Source organism: Phyllopteryx taeniolatus, chromosome 2 (assembly GCF_024500385.1).
Source record: "Phyllopteryx taeniolatus isolate TA_2022b chromosome 2, UOR_Ptae_1.2, whole genome shotgun sequence".
NCBI classification, from domain to species: domain Eukaryota; kingdom Metazoa; phylum Chordata; class Actinopteri; order Syngnathiformes; family Syngnathidae; genus Phyllopteryx; species Phyllopteryx taeniolatus.
In genome coordinates this window covers 26,379,784-26,398,666 of record NC_084503.1, presented here as the reverse complement: position 1 = coordinate 26,398,666, position 18,883 = coordinate 26,379,784, and the positions used below count along the sequence as shown (strand labels likewise).

General features: G+C 41.2%; 1 protein-coding gene across 5 annotated transcripts in view; it reads right to left on the bottom strand.

Moving 5' to 3' along the window:
* Positions 1 to 18,883, bottom strand: part of cylda (cylindromatosis (turban tumor syndrome), a) — a 62,789-nt gene that overhangs the window by 10,619 nt on the left and 33,287 nt on the right. For all 5 annotated transcript variants that reach the window (XM_061765560.1, XM_061765564.1, XM_061765565.1 and 2 more), the window contains 6 exons: positions 15,881 to 16,046; positions 5,861 to 6,002; positions 5,367 to 5,489; positions 5,141 to 5,232; positions 4,989 to 5,055; positions 637 to 769 (listed from right to left, as the gene is read on the bottom strand). In XM_061765560.1, the coding sequence (XP_061621544.1) occupies positions 637 to 769; positions 4,989 to 5,055; positions 5,141 to 5,232; positions 5,367 to 5,489; positions 5,861 to 6,002; positions 15,881 to 16,046 (723 nt within the window). The remainder of the gene's footprint in view (positions 1 to 636; positions 770 to 4,988; positions 5,056 to 5,140; positions 5,233 to 5,366; positions 5,490 to 5,860; positions 6,003 to 15,880; positions 16,047 to 18,883) is intronic.

Genomic DNA, 18,883 nt, shown 5'->3' with positions numbered 1-18,883 from the left:
AAGCAATTTGCTATTTTTACCATTACAAATATTTGAGTTAAAGAGCTTCTAAATACTGTATTAACTATTATACAATCATATTTTTGAACGTAATTACCAATTCTGTTAATTTTGGGCAGAAAATTGTAAAGGTAAAAATCAATATACAAAGCTTTTTCCTAATTGTGGTCATCTTTAACTTTTACTTAAAGTGACTTTTTTACTTAAAGCAACCAAAGTGATAATATAAGACCGTTATGCACATGCACTCCACTACAATGGGAGAAAAAAAGATGTGAACCCTTGGAAATTGCTTTAATTTCATATTTTTATAGAGCATAACATGTTAACATTCACAGGACAATGAGGAAAAAGTGAACCCTTGAGACTGCTGGTTTAAGCAGACTCTTATTATTTAGATGAATATCAGACCACATTTTATGACCAATTCATGCAGAAATTTAAGAAATTCCAAAAGGTTTACTTTTTCCTCCCACTGTGTGAACCAAGGTTACTTATGGTTGTTGGTGCTAAGTGATGTAATGATCAGAATCTGTTGCAGTGCTCTTCTCCCACAGATTCTTCCCACTCAACCATAGATAGCTGCATAGCTCCGTAACACTGAGCCGACTCATCCAAAATTTTTGGAAGACTCACCTCAGCAAACTTGAGGTCGCTGTTGATGAAAGACCACTCCAGGAGCTGCTGGATGGTGGGGACACCAACCTTGTCTTTTTTGTCCATGAAGATCTGGTAAAAGTAACAGTCCTGCACCTTCTGGCCTGCTGACCTGCACAAATAATAGGATAAAACTAGATTAAGCATCTAGGATTCATGTTAAATAAACATTTCAACTGTAGTTTTCCTGGGGAAGTTTTTGCAAGTTATTTCTCCTGTTTACTTAGAATCACTGATATCAATTTCAAATTGAATGAGTTTGAAAATTTGCTACCCAGGTCCACTTATTTACAGAAACTCCACATTATTAAGCAAGTCACATGGGTAATGGATGGCCAATGAGTCCGAAAAAGGCTGCTACACCAGCAAGGATTTGGCGGAGTAATGATGTCAAAATGAGCTCTGTAAAATATGTGGCATTTTTAACCCTTTCCTGTCGTGGTTGGAAAAAAAAAAAAAAGTTACCTTCTGCAGTATTATAATTTTCATTCAAGACTACGCACCAAGTCACGCTGCAGAAAACACCAATCAAGCTGTGGCTGCTATGGGTGTAAAGTGGGGAAAATGAATGGTGTGGCTACCATCGTTCCCTCATCTTAACCCCATTGATAACCTGTAGAGCGTCCTTAAAAGGAAGATCTGTGAAGGTGGACGGCAGTACATCTCCAAAAGCGAATCTGAGAGGCAATTATTGCATCTTCAAATAATATACAGACAGAAATTATCCATGTACTTCCAGTTTCAATGGATGAGTGAATTATTTAGTGGCTACCATTATGCCCTGACATCAACCCTATTGAAAATCTGTGGAGCATCCTAAAAAGTAAGCTCTATGAGGGTGGACAGCAGTATATCATCAATGTTTAAGTTCAATGGATGAAAGAGTTGCTAAGGTGATATCGAAGAGGGCTTTCTATTTGACTTGATCAGTAAAGATGTTTTGGGTCAAAATAGCATTTGTTTTGTGTTTTCTATAATTATAGCAATGTAATGAAAACAATCTGACATTTTCTTCACAATCTTTTTAATTGCTGGGCATAATAATTTGGAACTAGGGAAGGGCCGCTATCAGATTTTGACGGTATGATAACCTTGAGAAAAAATACTGCAGTATCACAGTATCGCAGTATTGCAATTACAGCTCTAAAATTATATTTGGATAAATATCTTTTTTCCGTTAAATACGATTTTATTTTTAAACAAAATATAGAATATTTGGTACATTAATAAATGTGTACCATGTTAAGATAAAGAAATAAATACAATCAAAACTCGAGCTATGAGCAGCTATTAAGGGCCCTCGCACAGTACGGGCTACTGGCACATTGGTGTACTGGCACGTTTGAATAGTGGCGCATTGCGGATTCATTGAATACAAAGGCACACCACAGTTGTAAAATTTATATTCGCGAAAAATGGTGAAAATGGTAAATCATTTTCGTTCCACGTCACAATTATGTAGTATTTTGTGTTGGTCTATCATATAAAATGTCAACAAAACACTCAAGTTTTTTATTTTAAGGTCACAAAATGTGAATAGTTGTATGAATACTTTTCCAAGGCACTGTACTGACAGGAATAACAGGAATAACTTTTTGTGTGTGTGGCAAGTGTGCCTGAAAGTGGTGCTATGACTATGAATAAATAAATAAACGTTTGTAGATGTCTTCCGACTGGGATTCTTATCAAGTGTGTGACATTTTGAAAAGATATGGGCATTTGCTGTGACGTGAAAACAGCTTCTGTTGTCATTGCAAAAAAAAGTTTGCCGCATCGCCACGGCAACAGCGTATGACGAAATAAAAAGCTTTTAATAAGTTTTCATCGTCAACATCTTTAAATGAGACACACGAACTTTGAAGTGGATCAGATGAAATGTGTAGGAGTTTAACTAACTAAAAAGCAGAAAATGGGCCAAAATGTGAAAGTAAATTTAAAATGGAGGACTAGCTGTTGGGTTTGGTTGAGTATGACTCCAAGAAACTTTTTTGTAGGTCTTGGAGTGTGACATATGCCTCCCAATGTTCATAGGCATAGGCCAAACGTACAGCCGGTGGTGCTTTGTTAAAAATTCATAGGTAGATTCATTCATTCATTCACATTCATCGGTATTGAGGCATTTTTAAAATATGGCACAATGAACCTGTAAAATATGGAATATTAGTTTATATGCGTTTTGGTGCATGTTGTGTCAAAAACAGCAGGTGAAAAATAAACTCCCTCTGTTGGAAGTATGCTTTTCCAAAGCAGTGTACATACAGCTGAAATGTGTGACTTTGAAAAGATATGAGTCAACTGAATTTAAGTCAATTGGATAAAACCATGTGCAAATGTGCAAAAATATGCCAAAATTGTACATTCAGAAAAATCATAACTAACGTCCTGTTCATTTTAGGATATATGCGTGCCCCCGAATTTTTGTCGTCCTAGGCCACTTTTTGTAAATCGTGTATGATGATTTTAAAATATATATATATTTTTTGCCAGATGTGTGTGCCAACTATAGTTCAAATTTGGGCATGTTTAGGCCCTAAAAAATGGGATTTATTGCGAGAAGAAGAAGAAGAAAAAGAAGAAACATGCAGCTCAACAACAAAAGCGCATACTTGAATTCTTTCAGCAAAAAACACTTCAAAATTACATTAAAAAATTGCAATCTGTAATTATGTATAAACACACAGTACAACAATAACCACAACAAAAATAGATTTAAAAAAAAAATATTAATTAAGTTGGTTCAAACATCCAGCTGCTCAAGTGTTTTTGGAGACATGATGTGGATGCTCCAGTGCTACTAATGCCCTAAAAAGAAGAAAAACAAAGACGTAAATTTACCCTAAATGTGTATAGCAGTTAACTCTGACTGAACTAGATTAAACATAAATGTAAACACAGAATTAAATTACCTGATTGAGTTTATGTAAAAACAAGCACCACCACCACCACCACAGCGAGGACGTTTTAGGCTGTCCATTTAAGGAGGGCTTGAGGTATGTTCACATACTTTTAAATATGATGCAGCTCGCAAGCAGGCAACAAAACATTATGTACCCTAGCAAGCTAGTACTAGCGCTCAAACGTTTGTTCGTAAACATGCCGGCATTCTGTCGAATCTTGCTCTAAAACTTTGGTAAAACATTGGTTGGTGCATAGAAATAAACGCTGACAACGGCACGCATGGGAGGCGATGCGCCGGTCACAATACGCAATCCTACTGTATTGGTCGACGTCAAGGTGCGCTGTCAGAGAGTTGTCGATATGTCACACTTTCCCCCAAAAATCTAATGTGCTAGACTTTTCATTTTGGCGCTGTAGGGCTATCGTATGGCCAAATTGTTGGTCGTGGATTATGTCACACTAGAAGTTTTGTCGTTCCCGACGAAATATGTTGGGCCCGATCTGGGAACTTGCCCGCGATTAAAATCCTGTAGTGTGATCTTTGATGGCATAAGAGTGCTGCGCATTAATATGGATCAATGTAATGTTTTGACCGAAAAAAAACATGGATCGATTTTTTTTTTTTTTTTTTTAGATATTCCTCATTTTTTGTTTTAGAAAATAGAGCTGTTGTAACAGTCTTGGGAAAAATGAATATTTTTCCATACAATAGTTTCAATTTTCCATACTTCTCCAGACCTGGAAATCAGCTGACCAACCACAGTGTCTTGCATCTTGAGGGCGGGCCTTATTTTTTCATGGCTTGAGAGGCATAAAAAAACAACAACGATATTATCGTTTATTGTGATAGTTTTTGGAAAAATACATAGTCTTAAAAAATTATCATGACAGGCCTAAAAGTACGTGAACATTACCTCCTCTCCAGAGCACCCGTTGAAGACACCACACAGTTTTTCCTATTTTTGTTCTTTTTTTAAACACAATACGCTGCCACAATCATTGGTGTTTTCACTGTGCTAATGGTTGTATCCAGTAGCTATGACACAATTGTATTGACTATTTAGAAAAACTAACAGACAGCCAATGCTTAATAATTTGGAACATAGTGTATTCCTGCTTGTGATATTATGTGAAATCATTATCAATGAGTAGAGAATTGCTACAGTAAATGTGGAAAATTGACTTAAATTATGTTAAAGAAAACAATTTTAAAAATGTCCTCGACCCCTCCAATGACAATCCAAAGGATGTATTCCATTACGCATTGAAACCTCTCATTCAAGTTTCTGGTTTCTTAGTGACAGAAATACAGTAGAAATTGATTTTAGATCTTAGATGACTTGTGCTATGAGCTTGTATTGCAGCAGTGTCAACTAAGATGCAGAAATGGACTTTGGGTCACTCGGTGGAGCTCAAAACTCAGCACAGCTTACCTTAGTTTGAGCAAAGGATCTACCCGCAGTATGTGATGGAACAGTATATTGAGGAACTCCTCGGGATCTGCACCACAATATGTGCCTCAGTAAGGTAGAGGACAATCAGGAGGGTAAATGTTTGTACAGTAATTTATGTTAAAATACCTTACCTTTTTCTTCAGAGGTGAAGCCAGACGCAGCTTCTACTTTCTCCAGGATCCTCCTGAGTTTCATCACTTTGGTGGCACATACATACCCGTGTCTGAATGAGAATCAGAAGCACCTTGAAACTAATTGTGTTCAGCCTTAAGAGGTTTCACTGTCCTTGGCCAGTTGGTTTTGATTGTCTGAATTCACAATAATAGGCAAAAGTAAACCACTGTTTATCACACTCACATGCGCAGGGGGTTGACTATCTCAGTGCGCAACAGTTCTTGGGTCTCTCTGTAATACTCCACGTCAGTCTTTGAGCGCGGCCTCAGCAAAACTGTGTCCAGTACAGAGCTGAAGGAAAAGAGGCTGCACAAAAAGCAAAGTTCTGTATCATTGCTTCAACGGTAGATTATCAAAACATCCGACTGATATTCATGAAAGCTTGATGTGATTCATACAATGTCACATTGATTGTGAATCTAATATACATGCTTTCCCCTAAGAATCTAACGTAAGGTTGTATTATTTCTATGTAGCAATTATTACAATTTAAAGAATAAGGTTGCATGTGGTTTGAATCAAAAGCCCTTTGTCACTGTAACAGCCGAAGTCAAACAATTTACTCATCAGGCTGTCTCTGGGCAGTACCGTTGAACAAGGTAGTGCTCTATCTCCAATCAATACAACAGAAATCCAAAGAATAAATGAAGAGCTAGTGTGAAATACAAAACGCTGACCAAAAGAGGGTTGAATCCAAGTAGCAGGAGTTGTAGTGGCCCTGGATGCCTTTCTTCTTGCCCACCATGATGTCCAGGCCATCAGTCTCGCTGCGGGGCGGGGTGTTCTCGTGTACTATCTCACTCAAGTAGCCCCCAAAAGCTGTGTGAAGGGACACACAGTTATACAAGATGGTTCACATAATTTTTACTGTGGTTGTTTCTATGCCAGTCCAAAATACAAGTGGTCCGTGGTTTACGACATAGCAACGTAAGCCAATTTTTACACTGACCTTACCACATTACCGGTAACCCGTTTTTATGTCTCAAAAGTATTTTTTGTCACAATGGCTGTCTGTTGTCGTACGAGAGCAGCTCCAACTACCGTAGACAAATCCTTGTGTGTTTTGACATACTTGGAAAATACAGACGATTCTGATTCTGAACCTACAATATTTCAATGCAGTAATGTCACACAGTATTAAAAAAAACACTTCAGGCCATAGATATAAAACAATCACATGCAAACAGTAAGTCCGTCGGTAACTGAGCGTGCTTTCTTGTGACACGTAACAATGTATTCTTACAATTGTGCACCTTTCCTTAACCTTGAAAAGTCTCACGTAGGGGCGACTGTACACCAAGGACCCCCATAGATATACAGGGATCTCGTTTGATGTGTGTCCCGCTTCTGGGACGTGCCATGTGGGCGAGCGTGGTAGATATCGGTGCACGTCCGCTGTGAAAACCTCTCCCATACGGTTTGTAATTGTATGGTTAGCTTATATTTCACTCTCACCGCGACTGAGGGGGAGTTAGTTCACTTTTTCCTCCGGGGGGGGCGGATGGGGGGCGCTCGCTGCGGACAGGCTCACCAGCTTTCACATGCGGGGAGCGAAGCAGTCACAAGCCTCACAATCAATCAGTAAAGAGAAGTCTGCAGGCTGGGGGAGTCCTGGGTAGCCCACAGTGGCCAGCCAGGTCGCCACTCGGCGTCAAAATAAAGCATATAACCGCGAGGATCGTTTGAAGAGTAGTAGCTAGTGGGCTAGCTGCCTTCATCAAAGCACAAGCGAGTGATCCACCTTGCTGTCAGTTTGTGGACTGGCCATCAGTGGTGTGGCGCAAGGCAAACCCAGTTGAAACGGGCCTTTCACATCCACATGAACTCAAGTATTGTAATTCAGTTTTGACAAAGGGTGAGTCGAATTGGTTGCTAAACACAGCGTTTATCCGCTGACATATGAAGCCTCGTAAATAGTGTATTTAGACGGGTTTTGTCCTGGAAGTCCTTAACAAAACCTGGCACGCTTGAATGAAAAGCAACCTGTAAGATACTGTACTTCCACAGAAGTCTGCAAAGCCACTCGCTGAACGGCGTGGTCAACGAGTCGAAAGAATGTCAGACAGGTTATCAATTGTGATGCATTCAAACGACTTAACTTCAAACAGAAGTTTAACAAGTGCGAAGCTTGTGGTCATAAACCAACAGTGTCGTTTGTAGATGAGCAGCGTGACACACGTGACGTATACCACCAACTACGTAGCTGCATGGACTGTGATTACAGCCTAACACGCTAAGCCAATTAAATAAAAATATAAATGTATAACTGCACCACACAATTACATGAAAATATTAAGCATCCTGCACATTGATGTGTAATTTCTCCAATTTGCTTAGTGTTACCATCCTATTATCTTAAATGTCTTGTGGCTATATTTAATGTATTTGCTGGTATTATGTTAAAAACCGATTCCTTTTTTTATAATTTATTATAATTCAGTTGCCTGAGTTGGGTCAATACATACACATTTTGAGTAGTTCGATATGTGTACTGTATCATCAAATTTAGAGCTAAAAAGATACCCCATGGCACGATATTTTTTATATACATCAAACACCAAAGGCATGAAAAAGGTGACCCAAAAAAACATTTTAGGGGGGATTGCGGATCCCCTGAGCCCCCGCAGAGAATTTTTTTTATTTTAACATAATTTAAGCAATCTGGAAGACTCTGTCCAATAGGGCAAAATAAAAACATTTTCTTCACGCAGACAAGCATTTACTTACAACGCTCAAGTACATGTTGATGTACAAATTTAAGATTATAATTAAATTTGCCTCATTTCTTTGCTTTTTTGTTTTGGCCTCCAACTTGAGCCAAGCCCATCTCCACCTGCACCTGATGCCTACTTCAAGCTGTGCCACATGAATAGAATCCTCCTCTTTAAGTACTCCCATTCTGGGAAAGAATAGAGTAAAATCATTGTTTCACTTCATTTTTTCACCATTACCAACTTCAAAGACTAATCCCAAATGCATCCTTCAGGAAAATATTAAGTACAATATGTTTCTCTTTTTATTGGCCACTTCTGAATTTGAAGTTAGTTCATTCTGTGTTGTGACATAATCCTTAACATCACTCCATTGCTTAATATATTTAACATTTATATCCGTAAACTAATTAGATAATTGTAGCCGCATTTCCTAATTAATACAAGATGTACTAGCGGATCAACTCTTGTCGACGATGTTACGTGTGCTTTGTGGTGCCACGACCCGCAGCACCTCAACACGAAAATACAAAAGACCATTACAACAAATACGACCCGGGCTGATCTGATGAGCAAATATGTTGCTTAAATGTAAGAGTCGCAATAGAGGATGGGAGTAGCCAAACATTGTCCTCAAGTAAGAGTACTGTTACTTGACAATAATGTGACTCAAGTAAAAAGTAGTCCTCCAAAGAATTACTTGAGTAAAAAGTACACAGTGAAATCATTACTCAAGTACTGAGTAAATAGTAACTTTAGATTTTTTTTTTTTACCACAGCATGAACATCCAAAAAATAAATACAAAAAATTGCAACAAAATGTAAATGTGCAATTTCTGAGGTAGCTGTGTGTGTGTGTGTCTGTATGCACAGTCAAAACTCCCAAAAAACATCTGCAATTTACTGCATGGTGTTTTCTTATAACTTGAGCTGCAAAATCCACATTTGGGCAGTGCCAGACAAATACTACAATACATGAAAGCTATTGCTTTTGTTCATCTAAATGTAAACAAGAGTAGCACGCCGTTGCCTTCATGGTGAGGATAGGGTGGGGTGGGGTCTTCAGCCCCCGCGGTGCAGGCACAGCAATTACAGGACACTTCTGACGGTTATCGTGCATGCATGCATGCATGCATCATTCATTTTCGCTGGCGTCTATATTCCGCCTCAAGCTAACACGAACGCCGCATTGCTAACGCTCGCCGATCAAGTCAACGAAATTGAAAAAAAACACCCCGACTCACCCCTCATTATTCTTGGGGACTTTAACAAAGCTAAACTCAACCACGAACTCCCTAAATACAAGCAGCACATCGACTGTCCTACCAGGGAAAATAATACTTTAGACCACTGCTACACCACGGTAAAAAACGCATACCGTGCTATACCTCGTGCAGCCTTGGGCTCGTCTGATCACTGCTTAATTCACTTAATACCGACGTACAGGCAAGAACTTAAATGTGCGAAGCCTACAGTGAAAACAGTCAAAAAGTGGACAAATGAAGCCAAGATGGAACTTCAAAGCTGCTTAGACTGCACAGACTGGAGTGTCTTTGAAAATTCAGCTGGCAGCCTGGATGAATATACGGACACTGTTACATCCTATATCAGTTTCTGTGAAGAGGTCTGTGTTCCAACAAAATCATTTCGCACATTCAACAACAATAAGCCGTGGTTCACTGCTAAACTTAAGCAGCTTCGCCAAGCTAAGGAGGACGCATATCAGAGCGGGGACAGGGCCCTGTATAATCGAGCTAGAAACCAGCTGACCAAAGAAATTAACATTGCAAAGAGGATCTATACAGCAAAGTTGGAAAAACAGTTTAGCGCAAACGACTCTAAATCAGTCTGGCATGCATTCCAGTCGCTGACTAATTACAAGCGACGATCCCCCCAAGCTGAGAACAATAGCACACTAGCCAACGACTTGAATACCTTCTACTGCAGATTTGAAAAGGACAGTTTCACACCACACACCAATCCGGCCGCACCCGCGACCACAATCACACCTCTGACCTCTGCGTTAACCATCCATGAACAGGATGTGAGACGCATCTTCAAACAACAAAAGATTAACAAAGCGGCAGGCCCGGACCACGTGTCTCCATCCTGCCTCAAAGTCTGCGCGGACCAGCTCGCGCCAGTCTTCACTCAGATCTTCAACAGATCACTGGAAATGTGCGAAGTTCCATCCTGCTTCAAACGCTCCACCATCATCCCAGTCCCCAAGAAACCTGCAATCTCGGGTCTGAATGACTACAGGCCTGTCGCTTTGACATCTGTGGTCATGAAGTCCTTTGAACGTCTTGTGCTGGACCACCTCAAGAGTGTCACAGGTCCCCTGCTGGACCCCCTGCAGTTTGCCTACCAAGCGAACAGATCTGCGGATGATGCAGTCAACATGGGACTGCACTTCATCCTAGAACACCTCGACAGTGCAGGGACCTACGCGAGGATCCTGTTCGTGGACTTCAGCTCAGCGTTCAACACCATCATCCCTGAACTCCTTTCATCCAAGCTTCTCCAGCTCAGCGTCTCACCTGCCATCTGCCAGTGGATTTACAGCTTTCTGACGGGCAGGACACAGCAGGTCAGGCTGGGGGAGGCCACCTCATCCACACGCAGCATCAGCACTGGGGCGCCCCAAGGTTGTGTCCTCTCTCCGCTGCTCTTCTCTCTCTACACGAACGACTGCACCTCAGCGAACCCGACTGTCAAACTCCTGAAGTTTGCAGATGACACCACTGTCATCGGCCTCATCAAGGACGGTGACGAGTCTGCATATCGACAGGAAGCGGAGCGGCTGGAGCTGTGGTGCGGCCGACACAACCTGGAGCTGAACACGCTCAAGACTGTAGAGATGATCGTGGACTTCAGGAGGCATCCTTCGCCACAGCTGCCCCTCACGCTGTCCAGCTGCCTTGTGTCAACCGTCGAGACCTTCAAGTTCCTGGGAATTACAATCTCCCAGGACCTGAAGTGGGCGACCAACATCAACTCCGTCCTCAAAAAGGCCCAGCAGAGGATGTACTTCCTGCGGCTTCTGAGAAAGCATGGCCTGCCACCGGAGCTGCTGAGACAGTTCTACACAGCGGTCATCGAATCAGTCCTGTGTTCTTCCATCACAGTCTGGTTTGGTGCTGCTACAAAAAAGGACAAACTCCGACTGCAACGGACAATCAAAACTGCTGAAAGGATTGTCGGTACCCCCCTACCCACCCTTGAGGACTTGCACGCTGCCAGAACTAAGACAAGGGCGTGCAAAATCCTCTCGGACCCTCCCCACCCTGGTCACCAGCTCTTCCAGCTCCTTCCCTCAGGTAGGCGCTACCGATCAATGCAAACTAGAACTAGTAGACATTCCAACAGCTTCTTCCCTCTTGCAATCAACTTCTTGAACAGCTAACTTACAATTCCATTACAACAAGCTGGCAATTTTTTGACTTGAGTTCGTTGTCACATTTCTGTATTATGTATTACTCGTGCACTCACTGTAGTTGTCTCGCCGTGCTGCACTATTTGCATATAGTGGCCACTCATGCCAGAGTAGTATCTGCTCCATTTGCACACTGATTGAGGAGTATCTGTAACATTTGCACAACCATTGTCCCAGATTATCGCACTACTCGTCACTTTAAACCGCATACACTCCTTGAAGTCTCAGTGCCCTTTGCACAATGGTCATTGCACCGGACTATTGCGATATTAGCCATTCGAACTGAGGACTCTGCATCTTTTTGCACAATTGTTGTTTGTTGTTGTTTTTTGTTAATGTCTTTATGTCTCCAAAGTGTTCTGTAAATTGACTGTCTGTTGTACTAGAGCGGCTCCAACTACCGGAGACAAATTCCTTGTGTGTTTTGGACATACTTGGCAAATAAAGATGATTCTGATTCTGATTCTGATTCTGAAAAAGGTATCAATTCACTAGCATGTGTATGCAGACACATACCCCTGGGACTTATTCTCTGCGTGTTCCGGCCACTCACTCAGTGCGACAAATAACATAACTATGCGACTTTCTTGGGTATCCCCTCACTTACATTGTGGTCCTACAGATGTTTATAATTTACATAGCCTCTCCCACCACACTTCAGTTGTACTGGCGGGTCCACAAGCCCTGTCCTGCATGCTTCTCCTCCTGTCCCTGTCCTGTTGTCCTGTTCTTACCTCACAGGGTCTTAGCACTACTGACCCATACAACAGTCGAATCCAATGTGTCATCATACTAGTTATAATGCTTTACTTTCCTCATCTTGTTGAGAGCAAGTGCTTTGTTCTTTGTTGTCTTCTTTTCCTATATTATTTAGTTACCTTTTCACTCTTTCTGCTTTCTTTTTTCTGTCACTCCTCTTTAAAAACTTTGTTCTGGTCAACTGAATGACTGTAAATCTCAATAAATATCCATCAGAACACAAAGAACCCACAGCGGTAGCTTAAAAAGTCCGCTGTGACAACAGTAGAACTATTCCGTCATGAAAGGGATACAGATCTTCCTTTCTGCTTGACCTAACAGCCAAATAGGACCAAAAAAAGAAAGAAAATACCATGTAAAAAAATGTTTCCATGTAAAAAAAACTAAAAAACAGAAAGACTTTTGTGAAACGATGCATTTCAAGCAGAACTTCCACTTTGATGCAAATTTTCATTTTTTTTTGCTTAGCTCAAACATATAAACAATGCTTTCCTACTATATAACAACATAAAAACAATAAAAACGTATTTTGATTGCAAAATTATAGTTTATTTACATGTATAACATATGCATTTTCAAATTGATGATGCATGAACTTTCAAATATGTACAGCTGTGTGCCCGGTGTGTGCATGTGTGGGTGCATGCATGTGGGACTTTTGTGGGTTCCCAGTCAGCAGACAACCAGCCATGAACAGCCCCACCACTGCTTGATGCACCTCCTGTACGTGATAAAAAATAATAATAATTAGCATAAAAATGAAACATATTATTGCTGCAGTATGAAGTGGAGAAAAAATACTTTTCTCACCTTTCTTGCCAACAGGTGTGAGCGTGCATCTGCTGTTGGATGTGCCTACTGCAATTTTTAGAAATATGTACAATTACTACAAAATATTTGTTATTGCTACAGTGCGATGAGGAAAGGTAAAAAAATGTCTACATTACACAGATCACATTGTCTGAAAATTATATTTTTGTGCACTAGTCTAAAAATAAAAACGACAATGAAAAAAAATCTCTCCAATTCATGTAGCTATTGATGCTCCACATTTTTGTCTACAGGATGCATGATTTGTGAACATGTAGTATCATAGGACAAACTGTCGCGTTTATTTGTGCACGTTGCATGATAAAAATGGTCAACGTAGTAATCACTCAGGCTATGGCCGTTACCTTTGAAGTTAGCAAGTTCTTACCTCTTCCGTGACTTTCTGGGGGTTCAGGGGAGGACACCCTGCTGCTCCCAGATAAAGATGAATCCGGATCAGGCTCACTGTAATCCGAGTCCGAATGTCCGTCGGCAGTCAACGTTTCAGGTTAAGTGGACCGTGATATGGTCGCGATCTCACTGCAAGCCGCATGCCCTTTGTTGTCGTAGTGTCATCCCTTTCTTTTTTGGGAAAAGGATGACGATGCACGTTAGCAAAACTTTATTTTAGAGTAAGCTGTATTTATCCAAGTATTTTCACTCTAATTCTCTCTCTCTCAACCACAGTGCTACAACTCTACAGCGCCCCAACCCCTACGGTCCTCAACGGATATCGTCTTCCTCTGATCGTGCTGACAAAGCTCTGATGAAAGCCACTGCTGCCATCTAGTGTCGATTTATCATGCTAAACTCCTTCCCAAGCCTTTGATACATATTGTGGAGCTGCGCCAAACCCTCTATTACACTTCAAAAAAACAAAAAAACAAAAAAAAACAGAAAACGTATTAATACGTCTTTGGCACTAAATAGATGGATTTGTGAAAACTTATTAATACAGCTCTGGCACTAAATTAGTTAATTGTATGATGTTATGGCAGTCAGCTGCAAGTTTACAACAGTGTTGCTGGTGCACAAGACATACATGGGTTGGAAATACAGTAAATACTTCATACAGACAAACAATCGGCCCCAATGGGTGCGGAAGTTGGGAGGAGGGAAAAAAAATTTGAGAGTTCGCGCTGGTGTACTTCCTAATCCTCGCCTCCATGGAGGGTAACAGGCAACATATATGTATGTATGTTATCACATTCACACCTATGGGCAATTTAGAGTCTTCAATTAACCTACCATGCATGTTTTTAGGATGTGGAAGGAAACCAGAGTACCCGGAAAAAACTCACACACTCACGTGGAGAACATACAGACTACACACAGGCGAGGCCGGATTTGAACTGTGAGGCAGATGTGCTAACCAGTCGTCCACCGTGCCGCCGCTGCATATTACAGTATGCTAAAAAAGAATAGAAGTCACTTTAAAACTTTATTAAACTTGTTTTTCACAGATTAGTAAGAATATATGCCCGTGAATATTGTAATATTGTCTGTATGTAAATTACGGCGTTTGTGTATAAATATTTGTTATTTGAAGGTAAATCTCTAATCTAATGCTAATGTTAGCCAGCCCGTCAATAGGGTTTTCCATTGAGTGATAACATAAGATGGCGATTTCTAAAATTATGTGTGTCTTGTATTTAAATATTCAATGCAAGTAATTCTTTTTGTTGTGCATTTAGTTTTACAGTAAACTCCGACTGGGGTGTCAATAAACAGTTTAAAGCAAGCTCAGGGAAGACGAAGAACATGGAACACAGCTTGCTACAAGCAACACAGGGTGTGTCCAGGGTACGTTGACAACGGAGGAACTTGCGCACACACAACCCGCGCCGCTGTACATTAATAGTTTTCTTCGATTATAATGTTTTCATGATCGTTAGAAGCTAAAATCGAAACCTCGATTAAATTTCAAATAATCGGCTAGGCCTATTGAATGGTGTTTTTTAAAATGAGGAATTAAAACAAAAACAGAACTTTTGTCCTTAACGTGCCAACAAAAACATGCAACACAGTATGACAGGAACATTGGTGAAAGGATACTGATAACTGTGCATACCTCACAGCTCTGGCTGACTATAGTAATAAAATAATGTATCTATTCTTATATTACAAAATAAAAATTCTATATTATCACAGTGTGATCGTACAATGTTTTAACTAAAGCATCCATCCATCCATCCATTTTCTGTACCACTTATCCTCACTAGGGTCACGGGCGTGCTGGAGCCCATCTCAGCTATCTTCAGGCGAGAGGCGAGATACACCCCAAACTGGTCGCCAGCCAATCGCAGGGCACCTATAAACAAACAACCACTCGCACTCACATTCACACCTACGGGCAATTTAGAGTCTTCTATTAACCTATCATGCATGTTTTTGGGATGTGGGAGGAAACTGGAGTACCCGGAGAAAAACCAAGCAGGCACAGGGAGAACATGCAAACTCCACACAGTCTAGGCCGGATTTGAACCCGGGTCCCCAAAAGTGTGAGGCAGATGTGCCAACCAGTCGGCTACCGTGCCCTAACTAAAGCCTTCTGAAACAAGTAAGAATTTTCCTAGTAATTCATTTTATAATTATGTACTGTATTACAAAAGAACACATTCACTCCCATTTACGCAGAGTCCCTGAACGCACCTCGTGCACTCACGCAGCTGCTGGGTGCCTTCCTAGTTTCATTCTGAAGAGCGAAATAGGAAGTGCAGCACGTGTACAATCTTTGAGCATGTCCAAACAGGTCTCTCTGCTGGTCACTTTTAATATTACACTTGATTCACTTCCAACATTGCAGCAGACCCTGAGATGTGACTATTGTGCACGTGTACATTACAATGCGCAAACAAAATATATACAAAAAATATCGTGCAGCCTTCCTGGCTGTTATATGCAGTTCAGCCTCAGTAATTGTGCCCTACGTCAGCAGGAAAAAGGCTTAAAGTGGCATCTAAGATAGATGGATGACTCACCGATAGAGTTGCAGCGTTCGATGGGGTTGGCCGAGTGGTGGAGCGACGGGAAGCGAGAGTCAGGCCGACAGCACTTGAGCTTCACGAAGAGGGCCTTCTTAGGCGGGCAGTTGAAGTAGCGCGTACCTTTGAATGTGCCGTCGGTGCAACCCGGGCACTCCTCTTCCTGGAATATAATGTTTAGAAAAAAAGCATGGTTACACCGATGAGTATTTGGGTATTTGTGTGCTCGTGGGCCACATTTGATTTTCATAAACAGATAAGCTTAATTATTCGTGGATGAGGTTAAAAAATATAAAGTTAAAATATTTTTTGAATGATAAAAATCATGACCTTTTAATTTTATTATTTAAAATTTAATAAAATTATTTCACCAATTAAAAGATATGATTATTTGACAATTTTGTATTTTATCATTGCAGTAATATCGCATTTAATATACATTTTGTAATTTTATTAATTATAATTAATTTACTTAAGTATTTAACCAAGTATTAAATAAAATACAAAACGTTAAATTTAACAAACAAGTAAAATTAATTATTTTTTTATAATTTACTATATTTATATTGACTTAAAAATATGTTTATCTTATTAAAGTGGTTAAAATTATTAATATTAATTGAATATTTTACTAATATTTTGTTTTTTGTTATTTACAACAAATAAATGAACAAACTTAATCTTCTTTTCCTTTCGGCTTGTCCCTTTAGGGGTCGCCACAGGGCGTCATCCTTTTCCATGTAAGCCTATCACCTGCATCCTCCTGTCCAACAGCAACTGCCCTCATGTCTTCCCTCACGACATCCATCAACCTTCTCTTTGCTCTTCCTCTAGCTCTCTTGCCTGGCAGCTCCATCCTCATCATTCTTCTACCAATATACTCACTATTTCTCCTCTGGACGTGTCCAAACCATCGAAGTCTGCTCTCTCTAACTTTGTCTCGAAAACATCGAACCTTGGCTGTCCCTCTGATGAGCTCATTTCTAATTTTATCCAACCTGGTCACTCCGAGAGCGAACCTCAACATCTTCATTTCCGCCACCTCCAGCTCTGCTTCCTGTTGGCTCTTCAGTGCCACTGTCTCTAATCCGTACATCATGGCTGGCCTCACCACTGTTTTATAAACTTTGCCCTTCATCCTTGCATTGACTCATCACATAACACACTTGACACCTTCCTCCACCCGTTCCAAACTGCTTGGACCCGTTTCTTCACTTCCTGACCACACTCACCATTGCTCTGGACGGTTGACCCCAAGTATTTAAAGTCCTCCCCCATTGCTATCTCTTCTCCCTGTAGCCTCACTCTTCCCCCTTCTCTGTACTTTTCCATCAACATCCTCAAGGCAAATAATGCATCTGTGGTACTCTTTCTAGGCATGAAACCATACTGTTGCTCGCAAATACTCACTTCTGTCCTGAGTCTAGCCTCCCATAACTTCATTGTGTGGCTCATCAGCTTTATTCCTCTATAGTTCCCACAGCTCTGCACATCACCCTTGTTCTTAAAAATGGGCACCAGCACACTTTTCCTCCATTCCTCAAGCATCTTCTCATACGCTAGAATTCTATTGAACAAGCTGGTCAAAAACACCACAGCCACCTCTCCTAGATGCTCCACAGGAATGTCATCAGGACCAACTGCCTTTCCATTTTCCATCCTCTTTAATGCCTTTCTAACTTCCCCCTTACTAATCATTGCCACTTCCTGGTCCACCACACTTGCCTCTCCTACTCTCCCTTCTCTCTCATTTTCCTCATTCATCAATTCCTTGAAGTATTCTTTCCATCTAGCTAGCACACTGCTGGCTCCAGTCAATATATTTCCATCTATCCTTAATCACCCTAACATGCTGCACATCCTTCCCATCTCTATCCCTCTGTCTGGCCAGCCTGTATTTTCTCCTTCTTTAGTGTCCAACCTGCCATACATGTCATCATATGCCTCTTATTTGGCCTTTGCCACCTCTACCTTTGCCCTGTGTCGCATCTCAATGTATTTCTTTCGCCTCTCCTCGGTCCTCTCAGTGTCCCACTTCTTCTTAGCTAACCTTTTTCCTTGTATGATTTCCTGTACTGTGAGGTTCCACCACCAAGTCTCCTTCTGTCCTTTCCTGCCAGAAGATACACCAAGTACTCTCCTGCCTGCCTCTCTGATCACCTTGGCTGTAGTGGTCCAGTCTTCTGGAAGCTCCTCCTGTCCACCGAGAGCCTGTCTCACCTCTTCCCGAAAAGCTGCACAACACTCGTCCTGTCTCAGCTTCTACCACATGGTTCTCTTCTCTGCCTTTGTCTTCCTAATCTTCCTCCCCACCACCAGAGTCATCTTACACACCACCATCCTACGCTGTCTAGCCACACTCTCCCTTACCACAACCTTACAGTCGGTAACCTCCTTCAGATTACATCATCTGCACAAGATGTAATTCACCAGCGTGCTTCTCCCTCCGCTCTTGTATGTCACCCTATGTTCCTGCCTCTTCTGGAAAAAAGTGTTCACTACAGCCATTTGCATCCTTTTTGCAAAGTCTACCACCATCTGTCCCTCCAAGTTCCTTTCTTGGATGCCGTACTTACCCATCACTTCTTCATCACCCCTATTTCCTTCACCAACATGTCCATTAGAATCTGCACCAATCACGACTCTCTCTCTGTCTGGGATGCTCAGAACTACTTCGTCTAGCTCCTTCCAGAATTCCTCTTTCACCTCTAGGTCACATTCTACCTGTGGGGCATAGCCACTAATCACATTATACATAAGACCATTCATTTCAAGTTTCAGCCTTATCACTCGATCGACTCCATTTCTCTTCCCATCTACACCATGGTAAAATAATTTAAACCCTGCCCCTAAACTTCTAGCCTTACTGCCTTTCCACCTCCTCTCTTGGACTCACAATCTATCAACCTTTCCCCTAATCATCATGTCAACCAACTCCCAAGATTTTCTTGTCATAGTCCCAACATTCAAAGTCCCCGCATTCAGTTCTAGGCTCTGTGC